The following is a 27,828-nucleotide window of genomic DNA, read 5'->3' as shown; positions in this document are numbered from 1 at the left end:
AACAGTTTGCACATTTTATTTCATGCCTGTTGCACAGTCAGAAATCTAGGGCCCGACTGCCATTCTTTTTATACTGGGAACTCAAACCCCTGGCACAGCTCCCCCGCCCAAACAATATGCATACAACCACCATGCACCAGCCTTCTGCCCCCTCACTGTTACCATGCGGAGGGGGGGGGGGAATGGAAATAAGACACAGAGCAGGATAGCCATCCAAGCAAAATATTTTAAGGCAAATTTTTTCTTCCCCTTTTATAAGAGCTGGTAAAAAAATACATACATAAATCTTTTAAACAGCTAAGCAGTAGTCTAGCCAACAGCCTCTTAAACTTTGATAAGAGCCAAAGTTTAACTCCAGCCAAGTGAAACCTGATCAGGACACTTTGCATATACATTACCCAGAGACTGGTTTCCAGTTAATAAAGGGAGACTGCAACAAATAGCACTACAAGTACAACAGCTGGCATCTAGAAACACTCAAAAGTCCGGTGACAAGAGACTTAGCAAAAAAAAAAAGCTTGGCAGACCTGATTATAACTGTAAAAAGAGCAACTCTAACCATTCATAAAGGAAAGTGTCATTGGATGAAACAGAAACCCAGTCCTTTAGGGAGAGAAGGGACAGGGATTTCTATACAGACAGCAGCAGTCTCTCTTTCCATCTTCCTGCTTTCCCCCACCCCCAGCACTCCTCGCACTGGTTTCGGATTGTAGTGGCGAAGGCGATGCGGTTACTCAATCTGGGCATCGTAGTTGGCTCCCCCTGCCTTCTTCAGCTCGTTCTTGATGTAGTCTTCGTCCAGCTCCTTGGGGTCTGTAATCACCAGCTCTTTGGCATAGCTCTGTGGTAGAGATGGGGGGGAGGAGGGGAGAGAGAAGGAAAGCAGTCATGCCGAGTGCCATGCGTGGCATAGGAAAAAAAAAAAACACACACTCAGACCGGGGGCAGCCACACCAACACCCAGGGAGAACAATGAGGCATTACTCAAATAAAAAAGGGATCTGTATTGGGTTCTCTGGACTTGCAGTCACTATAAAAATGTCTGAATGGAGCATTTCAGCAAGTCTGGAAAGCCAATACAGAAATCAGCAGTAGCACCCTACAGAGGGTGTGTAACACGGGAGGTTTTTACTGAGGGTGGTGGATGTCTGGAAGAGTCTCCTGGCAGCAGAGGGGGTAACTGACCGAACAGCGACAGATAGGGCAGCCTCAAGGTCACTGGAAGGGAACAGCCAGGTTGACGTGCCACCTCTTCCAGTGACCTGGAGGAATACCTAAACCCAGGCCTAAATTCCTGGAACCCCTTCCATTAAAATCAGTCCTCTTAGGGTGGGGAACGCCCTTTCAGGCCCCAGTTCTGCTGCTTCCCAACTGCAGTGCGCAGGCACCTAGAGGGTGCATTTCCAGAGCTTGTGCGCTGCCTTGAGATCAGGAACCCACAAGGTCTGACAAGTGCTTGCTCAGAGTGCAGATTCTGTTTAAAAATAAGTTACTGGAGCCGAGCCCTGGCTGAATTTAAGCCCTGCACACTCCCATGGGTGGTGGGATGACTTGGCTACAATGTCCTGCTAATAGTAAAAAAAAAAAACCAAAACAAAACAGAACACTAAAAAAAGGTGCCTCCTTCTGTAGCCAGTGAAGCAGATCTTAGCACACAGATGGTGATGAGTAAGGAAGCATCATGGCCTGAGCTAGGGCAGGAAGGAGACAGCAGGCAGACTGGGAGGGCCAGCGATATCCAATGGTCAGACTGGGGCTGCACACAGGCAGGTTCCGCATGCAGCTGGGCTCTCTAGCTGAAGCACTGAGACACTTCCTCTGGAGGAATAAAAAGGAGAAGGCACCGAGCAGCTACAAATGAAGAACTAGTAGGGGCTGGTTCTGCACGAGCTGGAAACCCAAACAAAAAAAAAAAGGAGGAGGAAACTGCTGAGCCCAAATTAAGCAACCCCAGCAAACTCCATCTCTTGCTCTCTGTACATTCAGTAGTTTTTTGCTAAAGATAAAATAAGGCTAATAGCTGTGCTTTATTGTTGGCACAAGCACACATTCAGTTTTTAAAGCTGTTTTTTTTTTGCAAACCTGAGTGAGTACTTTGCTTGCTTCTATTGTTGGCACCGTAATGTCTTTTGTAAACTTTCCTATTCACCAGCGCTGGAAAGCATTTCCTTTAGCCTTCTGTCCTCCAGACAGTAATGAGCATGGACATTCATAAAACAAAGTTGCAGCCTCCTGCTTTGTATGTGCCACAAAAGCAGGAATGCTGGCAAAATTCCTCCCCCCCCCCCGAATCTCACAGCCTGCGTTAAGCCTTCAGAAGCTGAAAGAAAAACCCCACTAAACCAGACTATACTTCCAAAGCAAGCAGCCCTCTTCCCTCCGTCACAAATGGCTCATTACAAGCCCTGCCAAATCACATGGATGGGGGAAGGGGCCTGGAGAAAGCCCGTTTTACTCTTTGTACTGACATATCCGTCATCATCGTAAACACTGTCAATTACCGACCTTTTCACATCAGGAAAAAGCCGACTGCAGAACTTGAGTTACTGAATGTGCCACGACACTACGCTGCAGAATGGCCCGGGTCTTCCACCGCGGGCTACGAACCGGGGCTCAGATTCCACTCTCCTCATCGGAACTGGTTTTAGGCTCTTTGCGTTGCCTAGGCACTCGTAACCTCTTTGGGACAGGGACTTCTTGTCGCTGAATACTAATGGCTTAAGCCACCTTAAGCATTGAGGCAGCATGCTGTAGAGAGCAGTACAGACTTGAGAATTAGAGAGCAAGTGGGGATAGCCTGAAAAAGAAATGGGTTTACAACAATGCAGGAAAAGAGTTCAGTCAGCTCAGGGGTAGAACTAAATGTGTCAGCACTAGCCAGTGATTTAATATTGGGGGATAAAATACAGGCAACTATGGGCTTTCTCTGGCAGGTAAAAATGAACAGGCATAGAAAATCCTCTGCAGACCAGCTCAGCTCTACCCAAGGGAGAAAGATTAAGCGGTAGAGACAAAAACAGTATCTGAATTCAAGAAAAATGGGATCTCTAAGGAAGTGATAAGAATTATACTAAATTGGATGGATGGGTCATATGGTCTTTTTCTGCCATCATGTTTCTATGTTTAAGGAAAACAGATAGAAACTACTGCAAATAAATAATGGATATGGTCATTGGTCCTCTTGACCATTGTACAAAAAAAAGTTACCAAACAATAAGCAAAGAAAATTTAAAAAATAAAACAAAAAACCTTTTAGGTGAAAAATTCAATACTAGCTTGTGTCAGACAGGTTAGGAACCAGCATGTACAAAAGCCTGGAAAGGAGTAGCCTTCTGAGGAGGAGATTTAGAAGAGCCAATCCCATCTGGATATGTAATGCCAGCAGAGACTGATTTAGTTAGGCCTTAAGGTACACTTCACCTGTAACCTGCTAATGTGCTGGATGGACTGTGTTCTGCCACAATAACTGCTTCATGTACTCCTTCCCTATCTGCAATGGGATTAACTAGAACCAGGGATGAGGCTTCTTCATGTACAGCACCTACATTGTGGAATTTGCATCCCATTGAAGCTGGATATGAGAATATAGATTTTAGACGACTTGTTAAAAGCTGGCTCTTTAGACAGGCTTTTGATCTCATTATGGTAAGTCATTTGACAGAAGAGACGCTTAGTTTAATTCATATATACCTCTGACTTACTGAAAATTATTTTTTTTATTGTTTTATATTTGAATTAGTTTTGTTTAAGTGTATATGGTTCACTGCTTACTTTATTGTACTCCACTTTGTGCAGTTTTATGGAACTGGCAGGATAGATGAGAGAACTATCTAATTGACATGCTGCTTCACAATAGAAGGGATTTTTATGTGAAATTGATATTCGAGGTCACAGGCAGAGAAACATGGTTAATTCCCATCTCGCTTTTTTTTGGGGTGCGGTGGTCCATAGATGGGGGATGGGGTGTAACAAGAGAAACTGCTGGTTTAGAGTTGGGCTGTTATCCACTTATAACGCTAGAGTTTTTAAAACAAATTCAGCATGTTCACTTGCTGAACGAGTCTGAGCTTTGCAATGCTGCAGGGCATACAAGTATAGGAATTTGTATTACATTCTTCTGATGCTGGGCACACCAGGACTCTAAAGTGTTTGGCTACAGAAGTCTCCTTACCTCTGCCCCTCACATACAGGAAAGCAGTCAAAACAGAAGAGGGTCACTCAAGAAAGTGGGTGACAAAACTCCCATCACGAAGGAGAGCAGAGCACTGCCAGCATAGTTCCAGGGGAACACACGATGCACGATCCCTGGCCAGACGCCAGAAGAAAACAAATATTTAGGACTAGAAACACCGATGGTTCACAGTGTTCAGCATAATCTATACAGTACAGCTGTACACAGAGGACAACTGGTACAAAGGAAAAAAGATAACTGGGCTTGTGATTGTCATTTCCCACATCCCAGCTAAATAATCCCAGTGCACCAGCACCAGCCAGTAATAAGTACACTCCAGCATCGGACCCTGGGCTCCTCAGTCTGCAGCTGCAGAACACTTTCACACAAAAATCCTTGTCCAGTCCGACTAGCCCACATTTTTCTACAATGGAAATACATGGCAGCCTTGCAAAAAAAATAAAAATAAATCCCTCTGCTGCTCTTCAAAAGCCTTTCTAGATTCTCTTCAGGGGAGGTAGTACCTTCCCACCCCACTGAATAGACAGGAGTGCTGGATTTCTGAGCCATCTACTACTAGAGCCAAAGTTAGGATGACTGGTTAGTGATATACAATAAAACATTTATGGAGCGATCAATGAAATTAAACATCTACCAGATTGGTTAATTGGTTACTGGATCTCTACCCTATTAGTGCTTCCAAACCCATCCCTAAACCAACAGGTCTGGGCAGAGAAGTCCCTGGAACACTAAAAAGGAGGGATCCGGGCTGGCGGATGTAGCTTTGCCTGGTCCCTGACCAAACATGGCAAAAGCCGTGATCCAATTCATCCTGCTATACCAGTCTGGTCAGTGCGAGTGGGTTATATCCCCTACCAGCAGATGAGGCAGAGAACAAAAAAAGGTTTTCCTGGATGACATCCCCAGTACTAAGAGGTAGTACAGCAGGATTTCTTGAAGCACTATTTGAGAGTTAGGGCCAGACCCCCCCCCCGGTACTCCCAGGAGAGCAAGCCCACTGACAGGATTGCCAGTCCCAGCTTGGTGAAGAGAAAGATAAAGGAACCGTCCCATTCTGGGGCAGGACTGAGGAAAGCAGGAGAGTCTCTTCTGCTGGGGAGGGGGGGGTGGTTTGAATCATTTCAGAGGCTCTTCCTGTGCAGCCCTAGTCGGGGGAAGTGCCGAGCTCACGCATGTTGAGCCTAAGCATGGCTGTCACTGCAGAGCTTGCCCTCGGGCATGCGCTTCTGCCATGGGGCTACTTTGGATGGCTTGTTTCCAGGCAGGATATGCTGGCTGAGCCTTTCATGGCCTCGGGGAAGGTTCCTTTTCTGCCCAGAGTTTGGTGCATGTTTCAGATGTAGTGGCAACCATGGTGTTTTCGGCATGGCCTGTATGTCCAGATTCCTACTTTAAGTGGGGCAGACTTTTGCGCTGGATTCAGAGTGCTGTTGCATTGTTTGGCTACTGCTCTGTACCATAGGATGGGAGGTTCCCTCACTAACTGGATGCCAGTTTGATGCTCAGTCTTGTTTGGACAAGCTCCCCTTTAAAAAAGGTACACTTCTTTTGGGACAGAGCTGGAGTGACTGTCCCCAGGAAGATGCTGGTACCTGAGAATCTTAACCAGAGGTCCCACTTTTTAGCATCCCGATTCAAGATGCTGGATAAAAACTACTAAATGGTATTGAGAGAAGCAAAGATAAGTCCTCCATCAGGCAAAAATAAAACCCAAACATCTTTCCTTTCAAACTGTACAAAGCCAGCAGCGCTCTGACCCTATAATGTAGAAGGATTATGCTTTCTGCTGGTTTACAGCTCCCTGGAAGCTTGAGAAAAGAATCTTACAGTTCTTGCATAGTTATTAGCAAGAGTATTTCAACATTTTTCCAATAGCAAATTGGAGCCTATCCCCTTCCCCCAGAGTCCTTGCATCTCATCTTCTATAGACAGTCATGTCCTAGTCCTTTAAATGGTTAACTTGAGACTTCTAGTCCATCTATGGCTAAAACAAAGCTAGTTAGGTATTAAAAGCCAATAGTTAATTAATGCTGATTATACAGCACTCTTCAGATACATCATGAACTGGTCAAAGTTTCTTGGAATCGCAAGGAAGTAGAATGTTCTAGGAAATGAGGGATTCAAAGTGGTAATTCCTCCTGCTAGCAGCAAAATAGAGGAGCCACACACCCCAGTATGTGTGACCAAAATGATAAAGGGGATGCAACAGCTCCCCTATGAGGAAAGGCTAAAGAGGTTAGGACTTTTCAGCTTGGAGAAGAGACGGCCGAGGGGATATGATAGAGGTCTAAGATCATGAGAGTTATAGAACAGGTAAATGTGAATCTGTTATTTACTCTTTTGGATAACAGAAGGACTAGGGGGCACTCCATGAAGTTAGCATGTGGCACATTTAAGACTAATCTGAGAAAATTCTCACTCAATGCACAATTAGTCTCTGGAATTTGTTGCCAGAGGATGTGGTTGGTGCAGTTTGTGTAGCTGTGTTTAAAAAAGGTTTGGATAAGTTCTTAGAGGAGAAGTCCATTACCTGCTATTAATCAAGTTGACTTAGGAAATAGCCACTGCTATTACTAGCAACAGTAGCATGGAATAGACTTAGTTTTTGGGTACTTGCCAGGTTCTTGTGGCCTGGATTGGCCACTGTTGGAAACAAGATGCTGGGCTTGATGGACCCTTGGTCTGACCCAGCATGGCAATTTCTTATGTTCTTAAGTAGGAGGGATAATGGCAGCTTGAATTATACAAATCACTTCAAATGCCAAAAAAAAAAAAAAAAGTTTGACTATTGCAATGTTCCCAAACTACTCTATTTTTAATGTCCACCCATTTATGGGGCATTTACACAAGAGTAGGAAAGAGCCAAAATAAGATTGGGTTCAGATCAAGATAGAAGTTGGCAGGAGCTAGAATGCAGTGGGTTAAATCTGAAATGTTGACAGGGAGGCCTGGGAACCCTATATGGCTTCAGAGGGCCCAGTGTGTCTCCTCCACACCACAGAATAAATCAAGGCAGGACTATCAAATAATAATTTAGCTGGCAGCTAAAGTACCAGAGTAGATGACAGCAGATAAGGACTATTGATCCCTCTAGCCTACCTAGTTGGCTTCCTCTGTTCTCTACCATTTTGGATAGATGGCCATACAAATATTCATATTGGCTCCCCTCCACTCATGTCTTTTGCTCCACCTCTCAACCCAGTTCCTACCACTGCCCTCTAACAAGCTGGCCTCCACTACCTCTTTGGTTCTTACAAGTTCATTATTTAATCCAACACCCAGACCCCTCCCATATCTTAATTCACTCAGCCACCAAAACTAGCAAGTCTGTTCCAAAACATTTGCCCTTCCCTTCATCCCTGTGCTCATTGAGCTTGAGAGCAAAAGCAATTAAAATTGATAAGAGATTCCCCTCTCCACTGTGATGTTTCTTTCCCAGAAATATTAAGGGTTTAAAATATTTGAAAGCTGCCCCCTTCAAGCAGCCCATCCATCCCAGAACAGAAGTAAATCAGGTCATTGTGGCATAGAGATTCTCCTTAAAACACAAAGTGAGATGAAAGGCATGGCTGGCAAGTTAGTAAAGCAAAATCCACCCATCCACAAAAAGACAGACCAAACCTCGAAGCATGCCCAGAAGAGCAGGACAAAGGCAGGCAATTGCTAAGTATTGTGCTTAAAGATTTAGGCCTGCAGGAGTAGCTTTGAGGCTCAGTTTGTGACAAAGTGACTCACTGGGTGATAAAAACAGAGGTGCACAGGGAAGAAGCAGGACTATTGTTCAGTTAGTAAAAGTGCTGATCTGTCAATAGGCTTATGGTACAAGAGCACATGCACCTATGGATGCCTAAAGGAGGCCTTTCCATGCACAGCAGACAAACATCTAAGAGAAAAAAAAAAAGTACCTAGAAATATTATCATGTGTTTGCCAGCAGGAGTAAAAGGGTGGTACAGGCACCCCATAGTGAATTACCTGCACTACTTCTTTCACCAGTGACTTATCTGTGCCAATCTTGGCTCTTTGCAGCCCTCCAACATCTTCGCCAATCCATGTGATTAGGACAAATTTGGCCCGTTTGCTCATGGCATCGCCGGTGGTGAATCGGACATAAGCATACAATCTACTATCATCTAGGAACAAAGAGAAAGAGAAGATTTAACAATGCTACGTTTGTTAAAGGCTAATAAATGCACAAAATAGTAACCTAGCAGAGTCTAAAAGCCAGCCAGCTTGGTGCGCGAGTCCAGCCTAACACGCTCATGCGAGGAGAAACCCGGGTTTAGGTCATGGCATAACCTATTAAGGAGCCCCACCTGCCTCTGCAGCAACCTTCAGGCCCAACAGTGAGTGGTACCTCACAAAAAGCAGCGTCAACAGCAGAGGCACTTAAATCAATGCGATTCTCTGCGAGCAAAAGAATCAAGAGGAAAAAAAAGTGCAGAGGTACACAAAAAAAACAAACCACATTGGACCCCTCCATGGCTAATCCTATCTAAATAGAGTATAAAATGTATTAAGTGCTCAAGTTGAAAACCGGTACATGCCAAGCCCTTTAACCAAAACATGCAGCAGCTAGTGGGGTGTTCCTGGTCCATGATTCACTGGCTTGGCATGTGCCTGTTCGTACGACTACAAGTACTCAATGTATGTTACATTGGACTTCTATGTCCAGCCCTCTGGCTTTATAGTGACTGTGCTCCTCGACACCTGGCCACGTGCATAGCATCAGAGCACCTCCTGCAGCAATGGAGAAAAATGCCTTTTGATATAAACTCTTTTAGAAGTGGAATATTTTATAGCATTGCATCCAAACTGACTCAATGCTTTAACAGTGAAATTCAGCGCTGTGCTGTTTTCCTTACCACCGTCTCTCCGAGAAGACTGCACTGGACCGTGGCGCCCAGGAGGCTCCCGATATCAGGAGTGCGTGCTGAACGGCATACAAGGTTTGCTACTAAGACAATTCTTAGCCTAGCGAGAGCGCAGGTTAAGATAAACTCCCTTTGGGTAAGCAGTTACCTCAGTGCAACAGAGCTAGGCCAAGCTGCAAAAAGGTTCTCTGCCATCATTAAAGGATCCCCCTAGGCTGCCAACCTACCAGAAGTGCTTAGAGCAGCAAACCTGGTTACAATGTAAAAGCCCAGGCAAGGCCACTAAAGAAAACCCAGTGTACCAGGATCTGATTTTTTTTTCTCTTTGCTCCCCTGTTCAGGATGGCAACAAATTACAATTTTGCATTAATTGACAGCACTGTTGGCAACGTGAGCAGATTACGCAGGCACAGAGACCATTACAAGCTGCTGCCATGCCTCCATACCATGTTACGTTTGCCGGGTGCCCGATCTAACATACTGCTACATTAATTGCTAACCACTACCCCAGATAGAAGACTGCTACAGTGGCAAGGCCATAGTAAAACAGCTACACTAGTATTTATATTATAAAAAAAAAAGCAATAAAATAGCTTTTGAATAAAAGGTGAACCAGGAGCAGAAGGAGGGAGGGGCCCAGTCTATAGGAAAGAGACAATATTTCTGTGTTCATTTCCGCTGGATTGTTGTCATAGAAACTAGACAGCCAGGGTCTGCTTTAAGAGGCTGCATAAGGATTAGTCCAATGGATTGCAGTCCGTCAAATACTTTCAATTTCAAAGTTAAGAGATTTTAGGAAATAAAATTGTGTTAAAAAAAACCACACTACACCTTCCTGTCAAAGTAGACATGGCTAACAAAAAAAAAAAAAAAAAAAGCTAATTAGGTTCAAAAGGTGACATGTATTTCTCCAAGGGCATGAAAATGAGCACACAGCAAGTATAAAAAACCACAGCCACAGTCGTTAACTCGTGTGTGCTCTTTGTATAAAGGGAAGGCAGCACAAACCTTTTCACATTTTTTATCTATTTTATTCCTGGAATTTCCGCCATTCTGTTCTTTTGACGGGATTCCAACATATCCTAAAATTAGGGTTGGCCAACTGGGTTCCAGATAGCCAGGGCAGGCTGATCAGGGTCCTGCTTTATCCCTCTGCCCGCAGGGACTTGTAGACATCCTTTTCTTAGGAGCTGCAATTGGGAAATCAGAACTACAAGTCCTTGCATGCAGTGGAGTATGACCAGGACTGGATCCGCCTATCCTGGAAATAGCTGGCAAACCTACCTAAAATCCTGCTTTTACTCAGGCAAAAAAAGCCCCGACAGTCAGTCACTCAGGGCACTGTTGAGAATGGACCCAGTTGGAGGTGGTCACTGCTTGAGGCCTTGCTAGCATGTCCAAGCACATGCCACATACATGGCATCAGGTTGACAATGCCGAGAGAGTAATCTTGTACCATCACTACAGCATTTCTCAGTTTTCAGAGAGCAACTGAGAGGCAAAAAGAGGTCCAATAACAGGAAGTACTCCAGACTTGCAGGTGTTGCTCACACAAGGATACACTCGACTGATGCTAACATTTATGGGTTAGGTTGAGTGTCTTTAGCAGGCAATTTGTCATTCAGTTGGATGTTCAGAAGGCCGAAGTCTAGGCCAGTCACTGCACCACAATGATTCCCCACTGCCTGCCTCCAGCAATACCAAAATCTGCATCACCACCACCACTCAGATTGCTTTATGGAATTTCAGGACTCTGGGGAGCAGAGATGGTCATCCTCCTGTCCCCCCTATTCACATTTTCAACAATACATTTGTCAAATGTATTTTTAATGTTTATATACCGACATTCTTGCATTAAATGCAAATCATGCCGGTTTACAGTGAAACAGAAAAAGCAGGAAAAAATTCCTTAGTCAAATACAATGAAACAGCTTAGTTAACAAAGGAAACAAATATAAATTTTTACATACACACAAAGGTTTGCACGAAGGGTGCACTGGTGTTGAGGCTGTCTTAACAGTCCGATGTTAGTGACGTCATGGGGGGAAGGTCTAATGATTGCAGCACTTACATCGCTGCTTCTTTCCAGTTCCAGGTGAAGACCAAGCTGTTTCCTTCACAATTAATAGTCCAATTACCCCAAGCAAAGGGTAAGGATTTTTAATTTTATATTGCCGTAGCTGACATTGCTCCCTTTAAAAATGCACTGAAGTTGAGAGCAGCAACACACAAGCAAAGGGATCTGGTTATGATGAAGTCAGAGGCTGACCAGTAGATGTGCTATATCTGGTATCAAAGTTAAAACTAAGGCAGTTTTGTCAATCATCCTTATTGGGAGACTGCACATGGAGACTCACCGTTGTGTGCGATTTACACCTCTGCAAGAGTCTCCAAATAAGACTTGTGGGCTGAGCAGGGAAGACCTGCTTTAGATGGTTAGGTTATTTGACAGTCTGCAGGCTATTTTCAGATCTCACAGCTTTTGTTTGACCTTGAACAAACCACTGGTCACTATATGCCATATCTAAATTGGTGCCTTTTTTCCTCCCCTCATGTGTGGAAACAATCATATAGAGGACCATTTTCAAAAGCCACTTAGCCATGTACATGGCTATTTGCCTGAGCACAAGGGCAAATTGAAAAGCCAGGAGCATAGGAGCGGCCCAGTGGCAAGTGTTATGTAAGATCCCTGGTTTGATCTTCTGGGGCTGGGGATACTGTGGAGGGAGGGAATCATGGCTAGGAGACCTGGAGGATTCGGGATCCATGACTGCAGGGTTCCAAAAGAGCCATCGCGTCAATGGCCAGACTAGGTATGTCGAGGGTTAGGGGTGGGAGGAGAAAAACCCTGGGCAGTTGCTAGTGAAGGTTCACTGTGTCAGCCCTGGTTCCGATAGAGGAGCATGAGGAAGCTGCTAGATAAAAAAAAAAGTGTTGAAAGCACCTACATTTACCTGGAGACATTCCCAGGCCAGTGAGGCAACAATGCACGTAGTTTTGCATTTCCAAAAAGTGCATTGTTTTGGCTAGAAAAATAAAGAGTAGGTGCTTTCTAAGAAAATGTATGCTCATACTTTCCCTTTGAGAACTCTGTGGGGAAAAAGGTCACCAAGGATTTTTTTTAGGCTGAGCATTTTACCAGCTTCTATAGCCACACAGTCAAAGTGACCTGGAATTAACACAAAGCTATTTCTGCAGTTAGTTTCAGCACTGGTCTCAATAAGCCTGACCCACTCACCCACTCAGTTATTTGTGAAAGATTTCTCCTGCTGCAGGGCTCTGCTGGATCATGCTTTGCAAACCTTGCTCTGTGTCAGCTTTCTCCGTGCTGCTGTATCCAGACAGCTGCAACTTCCAACATAGTTCACTTGAAAGCGGTTCCCACCTACACATTTTACAGTAGGAGCTCAGGGAGGCAATTCCCTTCTCTTAATACCCCTGATGACCAGCTATTTTATTTCTCTTACATGTTTTTCCCCCCTGCTGCTCATATGAAACCCAGGAAATTCATACCAACTTCCTGAAGGCCAGATTAACATTTTTTTTTTTAAGTATCTTCCTACTGCAATATACATTTTGATTTTTCTATTTATATAGTATCTTAAAATGAGAAACAGATTAAATCACAAAGTTACAAGGAAATAAGTTAGCATAAAGTTTTGAAAAAAAAACTGATTAGACAATGCTGACAATTAGTATAGTTTATTTATAGTAAGACTGGACACCCAGAAAAAAAGAAAAAGGCATAGCAGACCAAACATTTCCTATAAGCCACTAACCAGTTTTGAAATTGAAATGGCTCCCATTACCAACCCACACGGACTTTGGATCTGGGGCACAGAGGCAGTCATCCCACACAAGTCAGTCCACACTAAGTTATAAGTTAGCATAAAATCATTTAGATAAAATCCATCCCAAACTCCGCCTGCAGCCAACCGCCCCTCCAACCCCTTGCGTGCCCTCGCATGTCTGCATGGCTTAGGCTCGCAAAAATATTTGAAGAAATACCTTGCACTGACAGTGATAGAAACATGTTTTGGCTTCTCCTGAAAGTGCACTAGGAATTAGAAACTAATGTGGAGGCATCAGAGGCAGAAATTTTTAGTTTCCCTATCGGTTTACAATGGGAACATTCAGTACCTTACCCTCAATGACCCAATTGCAAAACACTCGTCCTTGCTTCTGTCACAAAAATCAGAATGCAACATTCCTTTCTAGCAAGTGCTGCATTTCACCTCCATCTTTGTCCTTCAATTGTAATTGCAATTTTGTTTTTACCCACATGACGCAGAGTTTGACCGGCTCCTAGTGTGCACCTTTACAGCATTAGGGATTTGTTTACTCAATGTTTTCCAGCAAGCAGAGAAGGGCCTGGCATAGGCTTTGTGCTTTCCCCCTTTCATTTCCAGATCAGGTCAGCAATAGCCACTCAGACATATGCCAGTGCCAGCAAGCGTGAAAGTGGCTATTTGCAGTGCAACCGAAGTGAGAGCCAGGCAGCGGGGGCATGACAGATGGAGAAACCTAGGCTGGGGATAAACAGCTTAAATCTTCATGCTCAAGGAAACAGCTTTTCTCTGGTGCTTGTCAGCATTACTCAGCTTTTTAGCTCTAGCAACTCCTTCCTCTCCGCTGAAGTGTGGCTTCAGGAACCTTTGACTGAAAAAAAAACCGGACATGACCACCAGCGAGTTGGCATCCCTCTGCAGGGAGACTGCAGCACTTGTAACCCAAGAGCCTAAGATTGTCACCAGGATGTGACACCTTTCTTTCCTGGTTTGCAGCCTGCTGCATCTCTACTATACTTTGAAGATTTTGGCAACTGTTTCACTTGGGGGGGGAAAGGAAGAAAAAGTTGTCTATTTTCATCGTATTCTGAGGTCTCCGTGATGCACAGAATTACATTCTGAACCAAAAAACTATTACTGAGCACATGCAAGTTCCAAAAGCAGGCAGTCCAATTGCATGATTTGTACAGACATGCTAAGCCAACATCTCCAGAGAACAACCTATAAAGCCCTAAGCAGGCAGCTGGCTTGGAATCAGAGAAGCCTTTCTATAAAAGAACATCAATACCTTAAAATATTGAAAGCCAACCAAAGCTAGCTCTGCAAAAGTATTCGGGTCCAAGGCCATTTGCACTCAATAGATCTGCAGCTGCAAAATGTAGTGCACCGAAGCCTCCAACACAATCTTGCTGCAGAGGGGGGAACGCCCAAGTTGATGATAAGCACCAGAAAAGTGAACTTTGAACTGGCCCCAGAAGAAATATTTGTAAGCTAAGGGTCACTCTGTAGAAATGAGACTGTTCTACGACTGGTACGCATTTTTATCTCTCCCCCCCGTTTGGTAAAACCCTTGCGATATTTCAGGATGTGCCTGTCTGAAGACGTTTCTCCAAACCCTGAGCTGAAAATTCAATCCTACACAAAAGCTAAACAGCAAGGTGGAGCCTGGGCTGTAAGGAGACATGAACCAGCCCTGTGTGGAGCGTTTGCCTGTACTTCTGCTCGCTCTGACAAGAAAAGGGTAAAAATGGAAGTGCTTCTTTCATATACAAGTCACTGCCCAGGTAAGACTGTGTGACATTCAGCTCTTCAAGACTAAATATGCCACATAAAAAGGCAGCAGAGAAAGCCCGGGGCCGGTTCTGCCACTAAATGGACCAGGTGGGCATCCACGGCACCAGGTTTTGAGGGGGAAGAGCGCCATCACAAGAGAGAAGGGAATAGATGCAGGAGGGTGGAGAAAGGGGAAGCTGGACAGGTGAGGATTTATGTAGAGACCGCTAATTAGCATTAAAAAAAAAGGGGCTGAGCAGGGAGTGAAGGGAGAAAGAGGCTGCCGGGCTCAGGAGATTGAGAGAGAGGCAGATGCCGAGCAGGCCCTGGGAGAGGGATGCTGTGCTGTGAGGCAGGTATGTAAGAGGACTGAAGATTTGCCCAGGGCACTTGATAGATTTACACTGGCCCTGGAAAAGCCAGAGATCAGCTTGGGTTTACAGCATCACAACAGAAGGTAAATTGGGCAGAATAAATGGTCCTTAGGTCCTCATCTGCTCTCCATTTCCAGAAAAATTCCTTAAGCATAGAACATAACTTGCCATACTGGGTCAGACCAAGGGTCCATCAAGCCCAGCATCCCGTTTCCAACAGAGGCCAAACCAGGCCACAAGAACCTGGCAATTACCCAAACACTAAGAAGATCCCATGCTACTGATGCAATTAATAGCAGTGGCTATTCCCTAAGTAAACTTGATTAATAGCCGTTAATGGACTTCTCCTCCAAGAACTTATCCAAACCTTTTTTGAACCCAGCTACACTAACTGCTCTAACCACATCCTCTGGCAACAAATTCCAGAGATTTATTGTGCGTTGAGTGAAAAAGAATTTTCTCTGCTTAGTCTTAAATGTGCTACTTGCTAACTTCATGGAATGCCCCCTAGTCCTATTATTCAAAACTGTAACTGAGTCACATCTACTTGTTCAAGACCTCTCGTGATCTTAAAGACCTCTATCATATCCCCCTCAGCCGTCTCTTCTCCAAGCTGAACAGCCCTAACCTCTTCAGCCTTTCCTCATAGGGGAGCTGTTCCATTCTCCTTATCATTTTGGTCTCCCTTCTCTGTACCTTCTCCATCGCAATTATATCTTTTTTGAGATGCGGCGACCAGAATTGTACACAGTATTCAAGGTGCGGTCTCACCATGGAGCAAGAGGCATTATGACATTTTCCATTTTATTAATCGTGCCCTTCCTAATAATTCCAACATTGTTTGCTTTTTTGACTGCTGCAGCACACTGAGCCGATGATTTTAAAGTATTATCCACTATGATGCCTAGATCTTTTTCCTGGGTGGTAGCTCCCAATAAGGAACCTAACATCGTGTAACTACAGCAAGGGTTATTTTTCCCTATATGCATCACCTTGCACTTATCCACATTAAATTTCATCTGCCATTTGGATGTCCAATCTTCCAAGGTCCTCCTGTAATGTATCACAATCTGCTTGTGATTTAACTACTCTGAATAATTTTGTACCATCTGCAAATTTGATATCATTCATCTTATTCCTTTCCAGATCTAAGAATATATATTGAAAAGCACCAGTCCAAGTACAGATCCCTGAGGCACTCCACTGTTTACTCTTTTCACTGAGAAAATTGACCATTTAATCCTACTGTTTCCTGTCTTTTAACCAGTTTGTAATCCACAAAAGGACATCGCCTCTATCCCATGACTAATTTTTGTAGAAGCTTCTCATGAGGGACTGTCAAACGCCTTCTGAAAATCCAAATACATGACATCTACTGGTTCACCTTTATCCACATGTTTATTAACTCCTTCAAAAAAAGGAAGGAAATTTGTTAGGCAAGACCTCCCTTGGGTAAATCCTGTGTGTGTAAGCATGAAAAGATAGCCTGTGTGTAAATGTGTAATTAAGAGCCTATATAAGTGAGAGAAAAAGCATGTGTATATAGGTGTGTAATGAGAGCCAGTGTAAGTGAGAGTGCTCATGTGACAGAGGAGAAAGTTCCAAGCAAACCGCCCCTCCTGTTAATTCAAAACAATCTCAGGGCACCTGGATATCAAACATTCCCAGGTATGCAGAGCAAAAAAATTTTTGTATCCTTATTTTTTTTATTACTTGGTCTTTGTGTCTATTTTGAAATATTTTATTGGTATCTAGAAATTTTTTATATGAGTTTTTAATTGGATATTCCACTCATCAGCTGTTTTGAAATAATCTGTTCTTTGTTAGTATGGTTTTACTGCTACTGATTTTATATTTCTTGGTTTTATAAGGATGGGTGATGTTTTTTTTCCTTTATTACACTGCATACAGAGACTCCAGCTTGTTGCTGTTTCCAGTTCAGTTTTGTCTGCATGCTTCTAGTTATGCGTTTTGGTCTCTTTATTCTATGTTAGGTGAGGGACAGCACATGATTCTGGTGAGGTTTTCTGCTGGCGTGTAGTTTCTGTGTAGGACTATAGCAGCCTGATTTGGTGCGTTTTCCTAATAGGAGATGCATTGGTGTCTTAAGGCCTGGTGTAATTTCAGTGTTGCCTTTCCTTAGGTAAGGTGGTTACTGTTTAAGTGCTGGAAATTGGTGCTGTTTTGGTGTGGGATGTTTACTATTTATGCAATTTCTGTTCAGACAGAAATTCTTTTCCTTGTGTCATTTTAAATAAAAATTACCGAACCTTTACTTTTTTTTAATTTTTGCTGTGAATTGAAATGAGCAGTGTGTCACATGTGAGCGTGGCCTGTCAGGTGTGTCACGATGGGAAAAAAATGTTGAGAACCACTGATCTAATGGTCCAACTGACTATTTCACAGGTTTCTTGATTCGGATAGGTTTAAAAAAGTTTTTATGAGTTTTTGCCTCTATGGCCAACTTCATTTCATTAGCAGTCTGCAGTAACATTGAGCAAAAAAGACTCCCACATAGTGATTTCATGTGCAGACTAAGACCAATACGTTTCCTAGACTCAAGGTAACCTCCAGTACACAAGTTAAGGGGGTTCTGACAATGAAATCTTTGCATTTGTACAAAGCAAATAAAATCTGCCTTGGGTGTTGCCTATTGCCAGAAAATTTGCACTTTGAGAACATGAACAGCAGATAAGACATGTTGGATGGTACGAGATTGTTGGACTACAGAAGGTCTGATGAGAGACTAAGAACAAGCTAGATGAGCAATCAGCCTCGTCAAACTTGTGCAAGGAGAGACATCAAAAGAAACCAGCAGGTTTCAGAGAGCTTTTTTTCACTGCATGCCCAAAGTCTCATGGAAGTCACATCAACTAGCAGATCAAGCCAGTTGGCTCATAGTGCCTTCTACTCAAATTCATAGCATTCTCTAGAGCAGATAAAGATGAAAACCCAGGAAGCTTCTTGCCTCCATTTGAATTCTGTAAGGAAACATTTCCCAACCACTTAATACCCAAATAATGTCACTATCAATATTGTGGCTTCTATTCTCAATTTTATACACCACAATGACAAGCCTACTGTCAAATGTCTCCCACCCTGTATGTCTGCTAAAGAATGTAAGACACAAAGCAAGACAAGGTGAACACTGCACATTCTTAGATGGATTTGAGTGGAGAATTAAATGAGTCAATCTGGGAAAAGATAGCCTGTACGCATGTCAGCAAAAGAACTCCCCAGAGACTGTAGAATATTTTCAGTATTCCAAAACAATTACTCAGATCCAGAATTACAAATTGGGTTGTGTTCCAAATCTTCATGTATGGACATCTGTTTTGTCAATGACGCCTCATGAATTACTCAGGAGATGTTTCCCTGAAGTCTTGCTCCCCTTCATAACAAGCACTGGGGGTATTAAAAGTGATGATACTCCTAGTCATGGGGATGGCAGAGAAGCCTCAGCAAAGCCCAGAATATAATATAATGGACAAAACCTCTCCGCCTGTTCCTCCGCCCAAGAACTCTTAATATATTCAAAGCTAGTAATGTAGTCCAGTGGTTCTCAAACCACTCTTTGGGATACACCCAGCCAGTTGTATTTTCAGGATGTCCAGAGAGAATATGCATAAGAGATTTGCATGGAAAGTTCTCATGCATATTCTGAAAGCCAGATTGGCTAGGTGTGTCCAAGGACCAGAGTTGAGAACCACTGGTGTATCAGAGCTGTGAAACTGTCACAAGTTTTGGAGGCCATCTTAAAATGTCCTTGAATAACAAGGTTTTTCAAAGGACTGGAAGAAAACAGGCAAACATGTTTTAGGTGACATCTTTTTATTGGACTCACTCAGTACAAGGATAGCCCTAGGAAGTTTGTCACAGATTTATGAAAAAGGTCTTATTTGTTAAACTTTACTTCTGTGTATTAGAAATGGCACCCACTATCCTTTGTTCGAAGGACTAGGAAGCCCACCACCAATAACTTGACTCCTGCCTTTTCAATGCTTTTAAAATTCCCAATATTTGGCAAAAAAGTAAAAATAATTTTCTTGAGGCATTTAAATATAAGACTGGAATATCACTATGTGCGCCTTTATTACAGAATCCCTTGCAGAAAATCCTTGCAGCCTTTGGAGACAAACATTCTTGTTTTAATTTAGTAGCATGAAAATCTCCTTTCATTAGAAGTTGATGCCCAGAAGCAAAGTAATTTGCACATCACGATGACATTTCAAATGTTAGAAAAACCGCAGTGTTAGAAAGCTGAAATACAGATGCTTTCTACTTAAGAGCTGTAACAGATGGTTTGGCAAACATCAAGGGAAACTGCTCACTGATGTACCTTTCCCTAATCCATCCTCAGGACACAAAACCTTCACTGCAGGGAGTCACTATAAAGGGAAGTGCGAGTGTGTGGCATCAAGAGGTGTGTATGGAACATGAGAAAGCCACATCAGACATGAAGAATTTGTGGATTGCCTCAGTTTATTTTTTTATCTTTCAAGTGTGTTGTGTTATGCATTTCTAGATATGGTGTGTAAATATAAAGTGATATTCCCATAAAGTTAATTTGTGCTGTTCACTGATTGCATGCACTAGCAATAGATTTCAGCACTACAAAAAAAAATTCTGCTGAAAGCCATTTTATTTAAAAACTTGTATAATGCAAATCAAAAGTTTAAGCGGTTTAACAAAAAATTCATTAAAAAAAAGTTATTTTCTTATGTACCGACTATTATAACAATTTCCACCTAACTACCTTCAGTTTTTAGTTCACACTCAAGAATGTTATGCGGTTAACTACTCCCTGCTGGCTATATATCGGGGAATGCTTGAGAGAACAAGACTGATTTTAATAGCTCCCTAAATTTTACATGAATATATAGCATTTCAGCTACAGCTAGAGGATCTAGTATTCTTAGTTTCTGCCATAAGAACATGCCATACTGGGTCAGACCAAGGGTCCATCAAGCCCAGCATCCTGTTTCCAACAGTGGCCAATCCAGGCCATAAGAACCTGGCAAGTACCCAAACACTAAGTCTATTCCATGTTACTGTTGCTAGTAATAGCAGTGGATATTTCCTAATCCAACTTAGTACTCATACTCAACGCCCATTCCATAGTAAAGAAAATGCCCATATTCATTGACCTACTCAAAGACTCAAAACCAGATTTCATAGCAATCACAGAAACATGGATAAAAAACACTGACTCAGTCTTAATCAACCAAATCAATAACCATACATACAAAACTCAATCTCCAGACCAAAAAAGAAAGGGGGAGGACTAATGTCAAAGCAAACCTACAGATGAAGTTAGTGCAATTTCCAGGGGTGAACAGATGTTGGTTGGGACTATTTGACTCACAAATCTGTCTAGTATACTGCCCCCCCCCCCCCCCCCCCAGTTCTCTAGACAGAAATTGCTCCCCACTAATCGAATTCCTTATGACCAACCTAACCCTGAGCAAGCCCCTCATTTTAGGAGACTTCGACATCCACATTGACACCCTCCCCCACGTGCAACAACAACAGACGCTCTAACAACTCTAGGATTAAAACAGATCGATGGCCCAACTCATAAAGCAGGTCACACCTTAGACCTTGTCTTTTACAGACTTCTGGCCAATACACCATGCAACAAAAATATCCTGGTCAGATCACTCATTAATCTAGTCATACCTGACTCCATGCAAAACTTACATCAGAGAACACCTCACCGATGTTGATCACATACCGTCCGCCATTCAATACGGAAGTGCTGTTAGAAAAACTACCACCTGAACTAACAAACATCGACCTATTCAGCGCTGAAACCACCACAACCTCCTGGCTCAACATTACTAAAACTATCTCGGACAAGATAAACCCCCACTATTAATAAAGCAATAAAAAACCCAAAACATCAGAATCAATGGTACGACTATCAGATCTGCCAAACGAGAGCTCAGAAGGAAAGAAGGCCTGGCGCAAGAACACCCCCACTACCGAACATACTTAGCACACTACAAAAGACAAAAAAAGGAACTCTACTCAAAAAATTAATAAAGTCCAACATAACCCTAGAATGCCATTCATTGTCCAAAATCTTAAACCCCCAAATGATCAGAAAACACAACTCTACAAGAACAAAAGCAATGAATTCGCCAATTTCTTTGACAAGACAAACCACCTAAACTACCTCAACTGCAACACCCAAATCAAAATGCATACCAATCAAACCCCATGCTGGTCCAAATTAGACGAAGCCTCGTCACTGGAAATACAATCATCAAAAAAAATGAATCTAGCAAATCACCCCATCCACAGCATACCTATACCAACAAGAAAATCATAAACAAGCACAGAATTTCTAAACGAACATCAGCTACTCCTACCATCCCAGTATGGATTCCGCAAGAACCATAGCACCGAAACCCTTCTCCTGTCACTCAGAATTTATACTAAAAACCCTAGACACTGGACATTCTTACTCTACTTGACATATCTGCATTTGACACTGTCAACCACAATACCCTCATCACCCGCCTATCTCAAATTGGCATTGCTGGCTCTGCCCTATGCTGGCTCCAATCCTTTCTGAACGATAGGAAATAGTGTAAAAATTGGCCGCCATGAATCCAAACCTAGAAAACTGCTACAAGTACCACCTCAAGGATCCTCTTCAGCTCTTTTTAATATCTACCTTACCCCCCCTCTGTCAACTCTTGATGAAACTGGGATTCCCGCACTTCTTATATGCAGAAGACGTGCAGATCCTCATCCCCATTAACGACTCCCTGCCCAATGCTCTGAAAATCTGGGATACTGCACTCGCAGAAATAAAGAATCTCCTCACGGAAAACTTTAGCAATAAATACTAGCAAAACAGAACTACTCATCACACCGCAAAACAATCTCTCTCAACCCAACCCTTTAGTCACAATCTGGCCCTCTCACTTTACACTCCATCATAGACAACCATTTCTCATTAAAAAAAAAATTAATCACTGCAACCATTAAAAATGGATTCTTCAAACTCCATACTCTAAAAAGAATTAAATCTCTCCTGCACCCACACGACTTCCGGACAGTTCTACAGGCTACAATATTGTCAAAACTGGACTACTGCAATTCCATCCTACTAGGTCTGCCAAAAGATTCACTACAACCATTACAGATGCTGCAAAACACAGCTGCCTGCATACTCACCGATGCACACCGCCACGAACACATTACGCCCGCACTCCAATCCCTTCACTGGCTACCTGTAGCATCTAGGATTTTATACAAAGTCCTTACCCTCATACACAAGTCCATCTACAACCAAGATATGCAATGGTTCTCTGACCATTTCACATTCCACAAATCAAATAGACCAACAAGAACAATTCACCAAGCCAAACTCCAGAGTCCCCACACTCAAACATCAAAACATGTTTCGACGAGAGAACACTCATTTACTATAGCAGGAACCAAACTTTGGAATAAAATTCCCACTGACCTGCATCAGGAGCCCTGCCATAAGAAATTTAAACAAACCTTAAAACCTGGCTATTCAAACAAGCTTATCGGTAATTAACTACTCCTCTACAGAACTGCTGTTCTCACCTTCCCCTCTTTCTCCCTCCTTACCTCAATCATTTCATACTGGTAAAAATCTTAATGTAAAATGTTTCACATTCTTTCACACATACCCAATCCTCCCCTCCCATGCACTCATCTTCCCTCAATGCTCATCTCACACTGGTAAAAGTCTTTTGAATGTATAAATGTATTCACATACAATTTTTACCCTACCCCAAATAGATTACTCCTCTTACCGCTCATGTTTGAAAATACCTAGTTATATATAGTCTTCCCATAATATAACTTCCCCCTGTTAGGCTTGATGCAATTGTATTATGTTTGTGCTATTTCTTTGACTTCGAGATTTGTTTGTTCTATTGTCAATTGATTGTAAAGCTTGTTGCTGAATTATGGTTCATTGTAAACCGAGGTGATGTTTGTAATGTGCCGCAGTATATAAAAATCTCTAAATAAATAAATATCAAAGCTAGCGAAACATCAATAACCAAAACTATAACCAACAGTCAACTTATCCCTTGTAGAAGGAAGCTACCCGGACTCCTTAAAATCAGCTGTTATCAGACCCATTTTAAAAAAGACCAACCTAGACCAAACAACCCACTACTAACCTACCCTTCATCGCCAAAATCATTGAAAAAAAAAAAAAAAGTCTACTCCAACTGTCCGACCACCTAGAAAAGAACATCCTATTCCCCACACAATTTGGTTTTAGGAAATACATGAGCACTGAAACACTCCTCTCTACGCGACACTGTGCTCAGAGGCTTCAAAAATGGCCAAAGCTACCTATTAATCCTCCTAGACCTATCAGCCGCATTCGATACCGTAAACCACGCACTCCTTATGGATCGACTGACTGAAATAGGATTAACTGAGAAAACGTTGCAATGGTTCTTGTCCTATCACACAGAAGCTACCAGGTATTAATAAATAATACCATCTTGAAGAAAATAAACCTAAACATGGGTGTTCCAAGGCTCTGCACTATCCACAACCCTTTTCAACATATACCTTCTCCCACTTTGTCACTTTCTATCTGACCTAGGGCTTATCCACTTCCTATAAGTGGACGACATCCAAATACTAATCCCAATCCAAAATACTCTGCAAGAAACCTACAAAAAAAAGCCTCCCATCTCTCCAAAATAAAACTATTAACCAACATGAAACTCATAATGAACATCAAAAAGACAAATAATTCCCCTGGATAGGAAACACACCATCACCCCCACCACCGCTCAACAGAGAACCAAAAGACAGCAATCTCACTGGTCTCACATGCTCATAACTTAGGAGTCATCAGCGACAGGGAATTATCCTTCAAGAACCACATCATGAATAAAATTAAGGAAGGATACTACAAACTACTCACACTAAGACGGTTAAAACTGTTCCTTACTCCAGATGACTTCAAAACAGTCCTTCAACTACTCATCTTTTCCAACCTGGATTGCAACTATTATTTGGATTACCACTCTCCACCATCCGCCCACTACAAATCTTACAAAAACACTGCCACCAGAATCCTCACAGAAACAAAAAAGCACGAACATATTATGCCAATTCTCATAGCTCTACATTGGCTCCCAATAAAACATTGAACAGATTACAAAATACTGACACTACTGCACAAAACAATATACGAAGAACAAACTGGTTAAGTAAAACAAAAAATACACACACTTCAATGAAACCTCTGCTCAACCAACAAAGGCCTTCTGAAAATCCCACCTACACACTCCAAACTAACCTCAACCCGTGAAAGAGCCATATCCCTCGGCAGCCCCAAACTCTGGAACACCCTCCCAACAGAACTAAGAACTCAACCAAACCTAAAAACCTTCAAAAAGGAACTTAAAACCTGGATGTTCAAAGCCTACCAAAACACCCAATGACTCATACACACCCTCCCCAAAATATAACAAATCTGGACTGAAACCTCCTCACCCCCACCCTATTAAACTTCATTCAGAACCCCACCATGTTCCTCTTGCTACGTTAAGAATATCCCCCTCAATCTTAATAATGCTGTAAATGAACACTGTATGTATAAATGAACATTCTACGTACATCAATGCATCTACTAACCTAACACTTTATCCATCGAAAACGTGTTAAACAATATGAATACTTTGTTAATCTCTTCTTAACATCTTACCCATCAAAACTTGTAAACCGTTGTGATGGTGAAACTGAATGACGGTATATAAAACTCGATAAATAGCAGGCAATAGACTTCTCCAATCCTTTTCTAAACCCAGCTACACTAACTGCACTAACCACATCCCCTGGCAACAAATTCCAGAGTTTAATTGTGTGCTGAGTGAAAAAGAACTTTCTCCGATTAGTTTTAAATGTGCCATATGCTAACTTCATGGAGTGTCCCCTAATCTATTATCTGAAAACTTAAATAACCGATTCAGTTACCTGTTCTAGATCTCTCATGATCTTAAAGACCTCTATCATATCCTCCTCAGCCGTCTCTTCTCCAAGCAGAAAAGTCCTAACCTCTTTAGCCTTTCCTCATAGGGGAGCCGTTCCATCCCCTTTATCATTTTGGTCACCCTTCTCTGTACCTCCTCCATCACAACTATATCTTTGAGTTGCGATGACCAGAATTGTACACAGTACTCAAGGTGCCGTCTGCTCTTAGACAATCTCTGGTACTAGAGAAGCAGTTACAAGTTACAGCTCACAGCTGGTCTATACTCCAGTGGCTGCCAGATAACTAAAGCTGCAGTGTAACAGACAAGTGTCAGAAGGAAATGGGCTTTTCATGCCACTGCACCACAGCAAGCTACAACATGCTTACTGCTAACCTCACTATACTCAAAACTACTAATTGCTTTTTTCTGTGTCGTATGTTTTGGACATTTTGTTTTAAAGTATATTTTTTGTGGTTTCCTTTTTTTAAATTAAGATTTTGTTGAATTTTATATTTTGATTATGTATTGTAGTTGTGTCTCATTTATGTTATTTTTACTGTAAATTGCTTTGATTATGGGAAAAAGGTGATGTATAGGAGGGGCAGCAGAATACAGTCTACTGCAGAGTCAAGGAGGCCTTACTTTACCCCTGTTGCTCAACCAAAAAATTCCCATTTACATGCTGTAAAAAACAGATACGAGCGATAGCTCACATCCAGACCCTTCTGACTAATTTGATCATAGCATAGACAATCTCCGAGGAGTGTTTGTTAAAGTTAAGTTCAACTTCCGTTCTTTAAGATGATGCAGGGTTTGTTGCTCTTTTATATAGCAATAAAAACTGGAGTGCTGAATCAATACAATAAAGAATGGCTTTTTTGCCACCTTCACTATTGGATTAAAACAGATGGGTTGTTTGTAATATGATTGATTATGTTTTAACTATATTTGTTTTTGGATGAGCCACTCTCAAAAGCTTTTGTGAAAAATGTGGAATATAAATTTGGAAATTAAGTTAAACATCTAATGAAGAACCTTTTTACAGCATTTACATCACAGTAGACATAACTGCAAGAGAAAAAGCACAAACAGGCATCTCTCAAGAAACATTTGTGAGTAACATACTGGAACTGACTGGGTGGTCACATTGCGTAGGTGTGAAAAAGTTAAGATATGTTGGCTTGTGTGTTTCCTTGTTTTATCATCCCTTGCCACTCCTTGAACTGTTCAAGTACTGCCTGGCATTAACACTTCCTTTCCAAAAGTACACATTTTCCTGTGCAGTCCAATTTCAGTGTGGCTTTTTTTTTTACTGTTTAAATATCATCAAGTTTACAACTATTCACATCATCTTTTCAACCATTCACTCAAAACTTGATTTCAAAATGATCTGTAACCCTTCAAAATAATTAAGTCAAATAAAATGCTTGAGCTCCCAAAAAAAAATTAGTTCTAAAATCCATCACGGGTCTAAAACTTGTTTCAGTTATTTTCACTAGCATTAACACATTACAGCAATTGTTTAACTACAAAATTAATTCATAACTTTTTTCCTTGTACAGGGTGTAACATTTATATAACCTCACTGAATGCCAAGACCTAGCTAAAATGTGCAGCAAAAAAGTTAGTTTATTACAGCATTTCTTTTTCCATCAACAGATGTATTTTAAAAGTATTACATACAAATTGTATATAAAATGTAAGTTTCTGCAGAAGCAAAATTGACTGCTAATTAAATACATTTAAATGCTCACTGCATCCTGCACTGGCAGTTACAACATACCCCTTTAGAAAAGTATATGCACTCATTTACTCATGATTAAATCCAAAAGTAAAGCTCTCTTTACCTGTACATGTGTTTATAAGTTCTTGATATTCTGTGCCTTGATCCCCAGGTACTATTGTGGAACCTGCATATTTAAAAGTTACCCTGGGAGGGGTGAACAGAAAAAGACAAGTTATTGAGTTAATTAGTAATGGAACAACAAATAAATTAGCTAAATATTATAACAAATTGGTAACAGAATGACCTAAGTGCAGGTACTACGCTTTTGTGGGATCCTTAAAAGGAGTCACCCTACAAAGATTTAAGCTTTTTCAAGGATCGATGTGGTTGCTAGACCTACTACTATTTAACATCTCTACGTACGCGCGCTGTATAAACATAAGAGATTGTAAGCTCTGCGGGGCAGGGACTATGTAATCAAGACATATATGTCAAGAGTTTGTTTTTTTTTGGGGGGGGGGGGTGGAATTTCATACAGTAAGACTATTAAAATTAGCTAACGAGGCTAAAGGCAATCAGGCTGGGAGGAAAGATTCCATGTCAAATGACCAGCAATTAGACTTTTTTTTTAGACTATCCTAGGGATAATTTAATACCCAATGGAGAGAAAACCAAAGTCTCTTTCAGATGAGATGCAGGCAGCTCCGCTCCCCATGCCCCGAGTTTCCAGAATTTAGCGGATCTAAGGGCAGACTGGGAAGAGACGAGGCACGGGGGGGGGGGGGGGGGGGGTTACTCACCAGCTGATGCCGTTCGTATCATCCCTAACCAGGTTATAAGCTTCCCTGCACGCTTCTTTGTCAATCCTTGTGGCCATTTATTTTGCGGGAAGGGGGGGAAAAAGAATGAATGAATGAAGAAATTGCGCTGGGCGCCAATCGTCCCCCGTATAACGCGGTACGAAGATGCAGGAGGAGGAGGGAGCCCGGATTCTTCTGCACCTACAGCCGCGGCCACGCCAAGGGGAATGAAGAATCGGCGCGAGCAGCTCATAAAGCCTTCCCCCCCGCCCCCCGCGCGACCTCGCCGCGCCCGCTCGGCCCCGCCCACG

At 42.3% G+C, this 27,828-nt stretch overlaps 1 protein-coding gene across 1 annotated transcript; it reads right to left on the bottom strand.

The window, feature by feature from the left end:
* Positions 1–27,754, bottom strand: COTL1 (coactosin like F-actin binding protein 1). The gene is made up of 4 exons (XM_029608092.1): positions 27,518–27,754; positions 26,839–26,921; positions 8,166–8,323; positions 1–841 (listed from the first exon to the last, which is right to left on the bottom strand). Exons 1-4 carry the CDS (start codon positions 27,592–27,594, stop codon positions 731–733), a joined length of 429 nt encoding a protein of 142 aa, XP_029463952.1. The 5' UTR covers positions 27,595–27,754; the 3' UTR covers positions 1–730.
* Between the last annotated feature and the right edge of the window lie 74 nt (positions 27,755–27,828).

The sequence above is a fragment of the Rhinatrema bivittatum genome, chromosome 7 (genome assembly GCF_901001135.1).
Source record: "Rhinatrema bivittatum chromosome 7, aRhiBiv1.1, whole genome shotgun sequence".
Classification (NCBI taxonomy): Eukaryota; Metazoa; Chordata; class Amphibia; order Gymnophiona; family Rhinatrematidae; genus Rhinatrema; species Rhinatrema bivittatum.
This window is presented reverse-complemented; position numbering and strand designations above follow the sequence as displayed.

Bases quoted from the DNA above. Each gene is read 5' to 3' on its own strand.
- COTL1 (XM_029608092.1), bottom strand. From the start codon at position 27,594: ATGGCCACAAGGATTGACAAAGAAGCGTGCAGGGAAGCTTATAACCTG. The intron at 26,922-27,517 runs GTGAGTAACCCC...CACCCCTCCCAG, and splicing joins GATACGAACGGCATCAGCTG to GGTAACTTTTAAATATGCAG. The intron at 842-8,165 runs GTAATTCACTAT...TCTCTACCACAG, and splicing joins TGGTGAAAGAAGTAGTGCAG to AGCTATGCCAAAGAGCTGGT.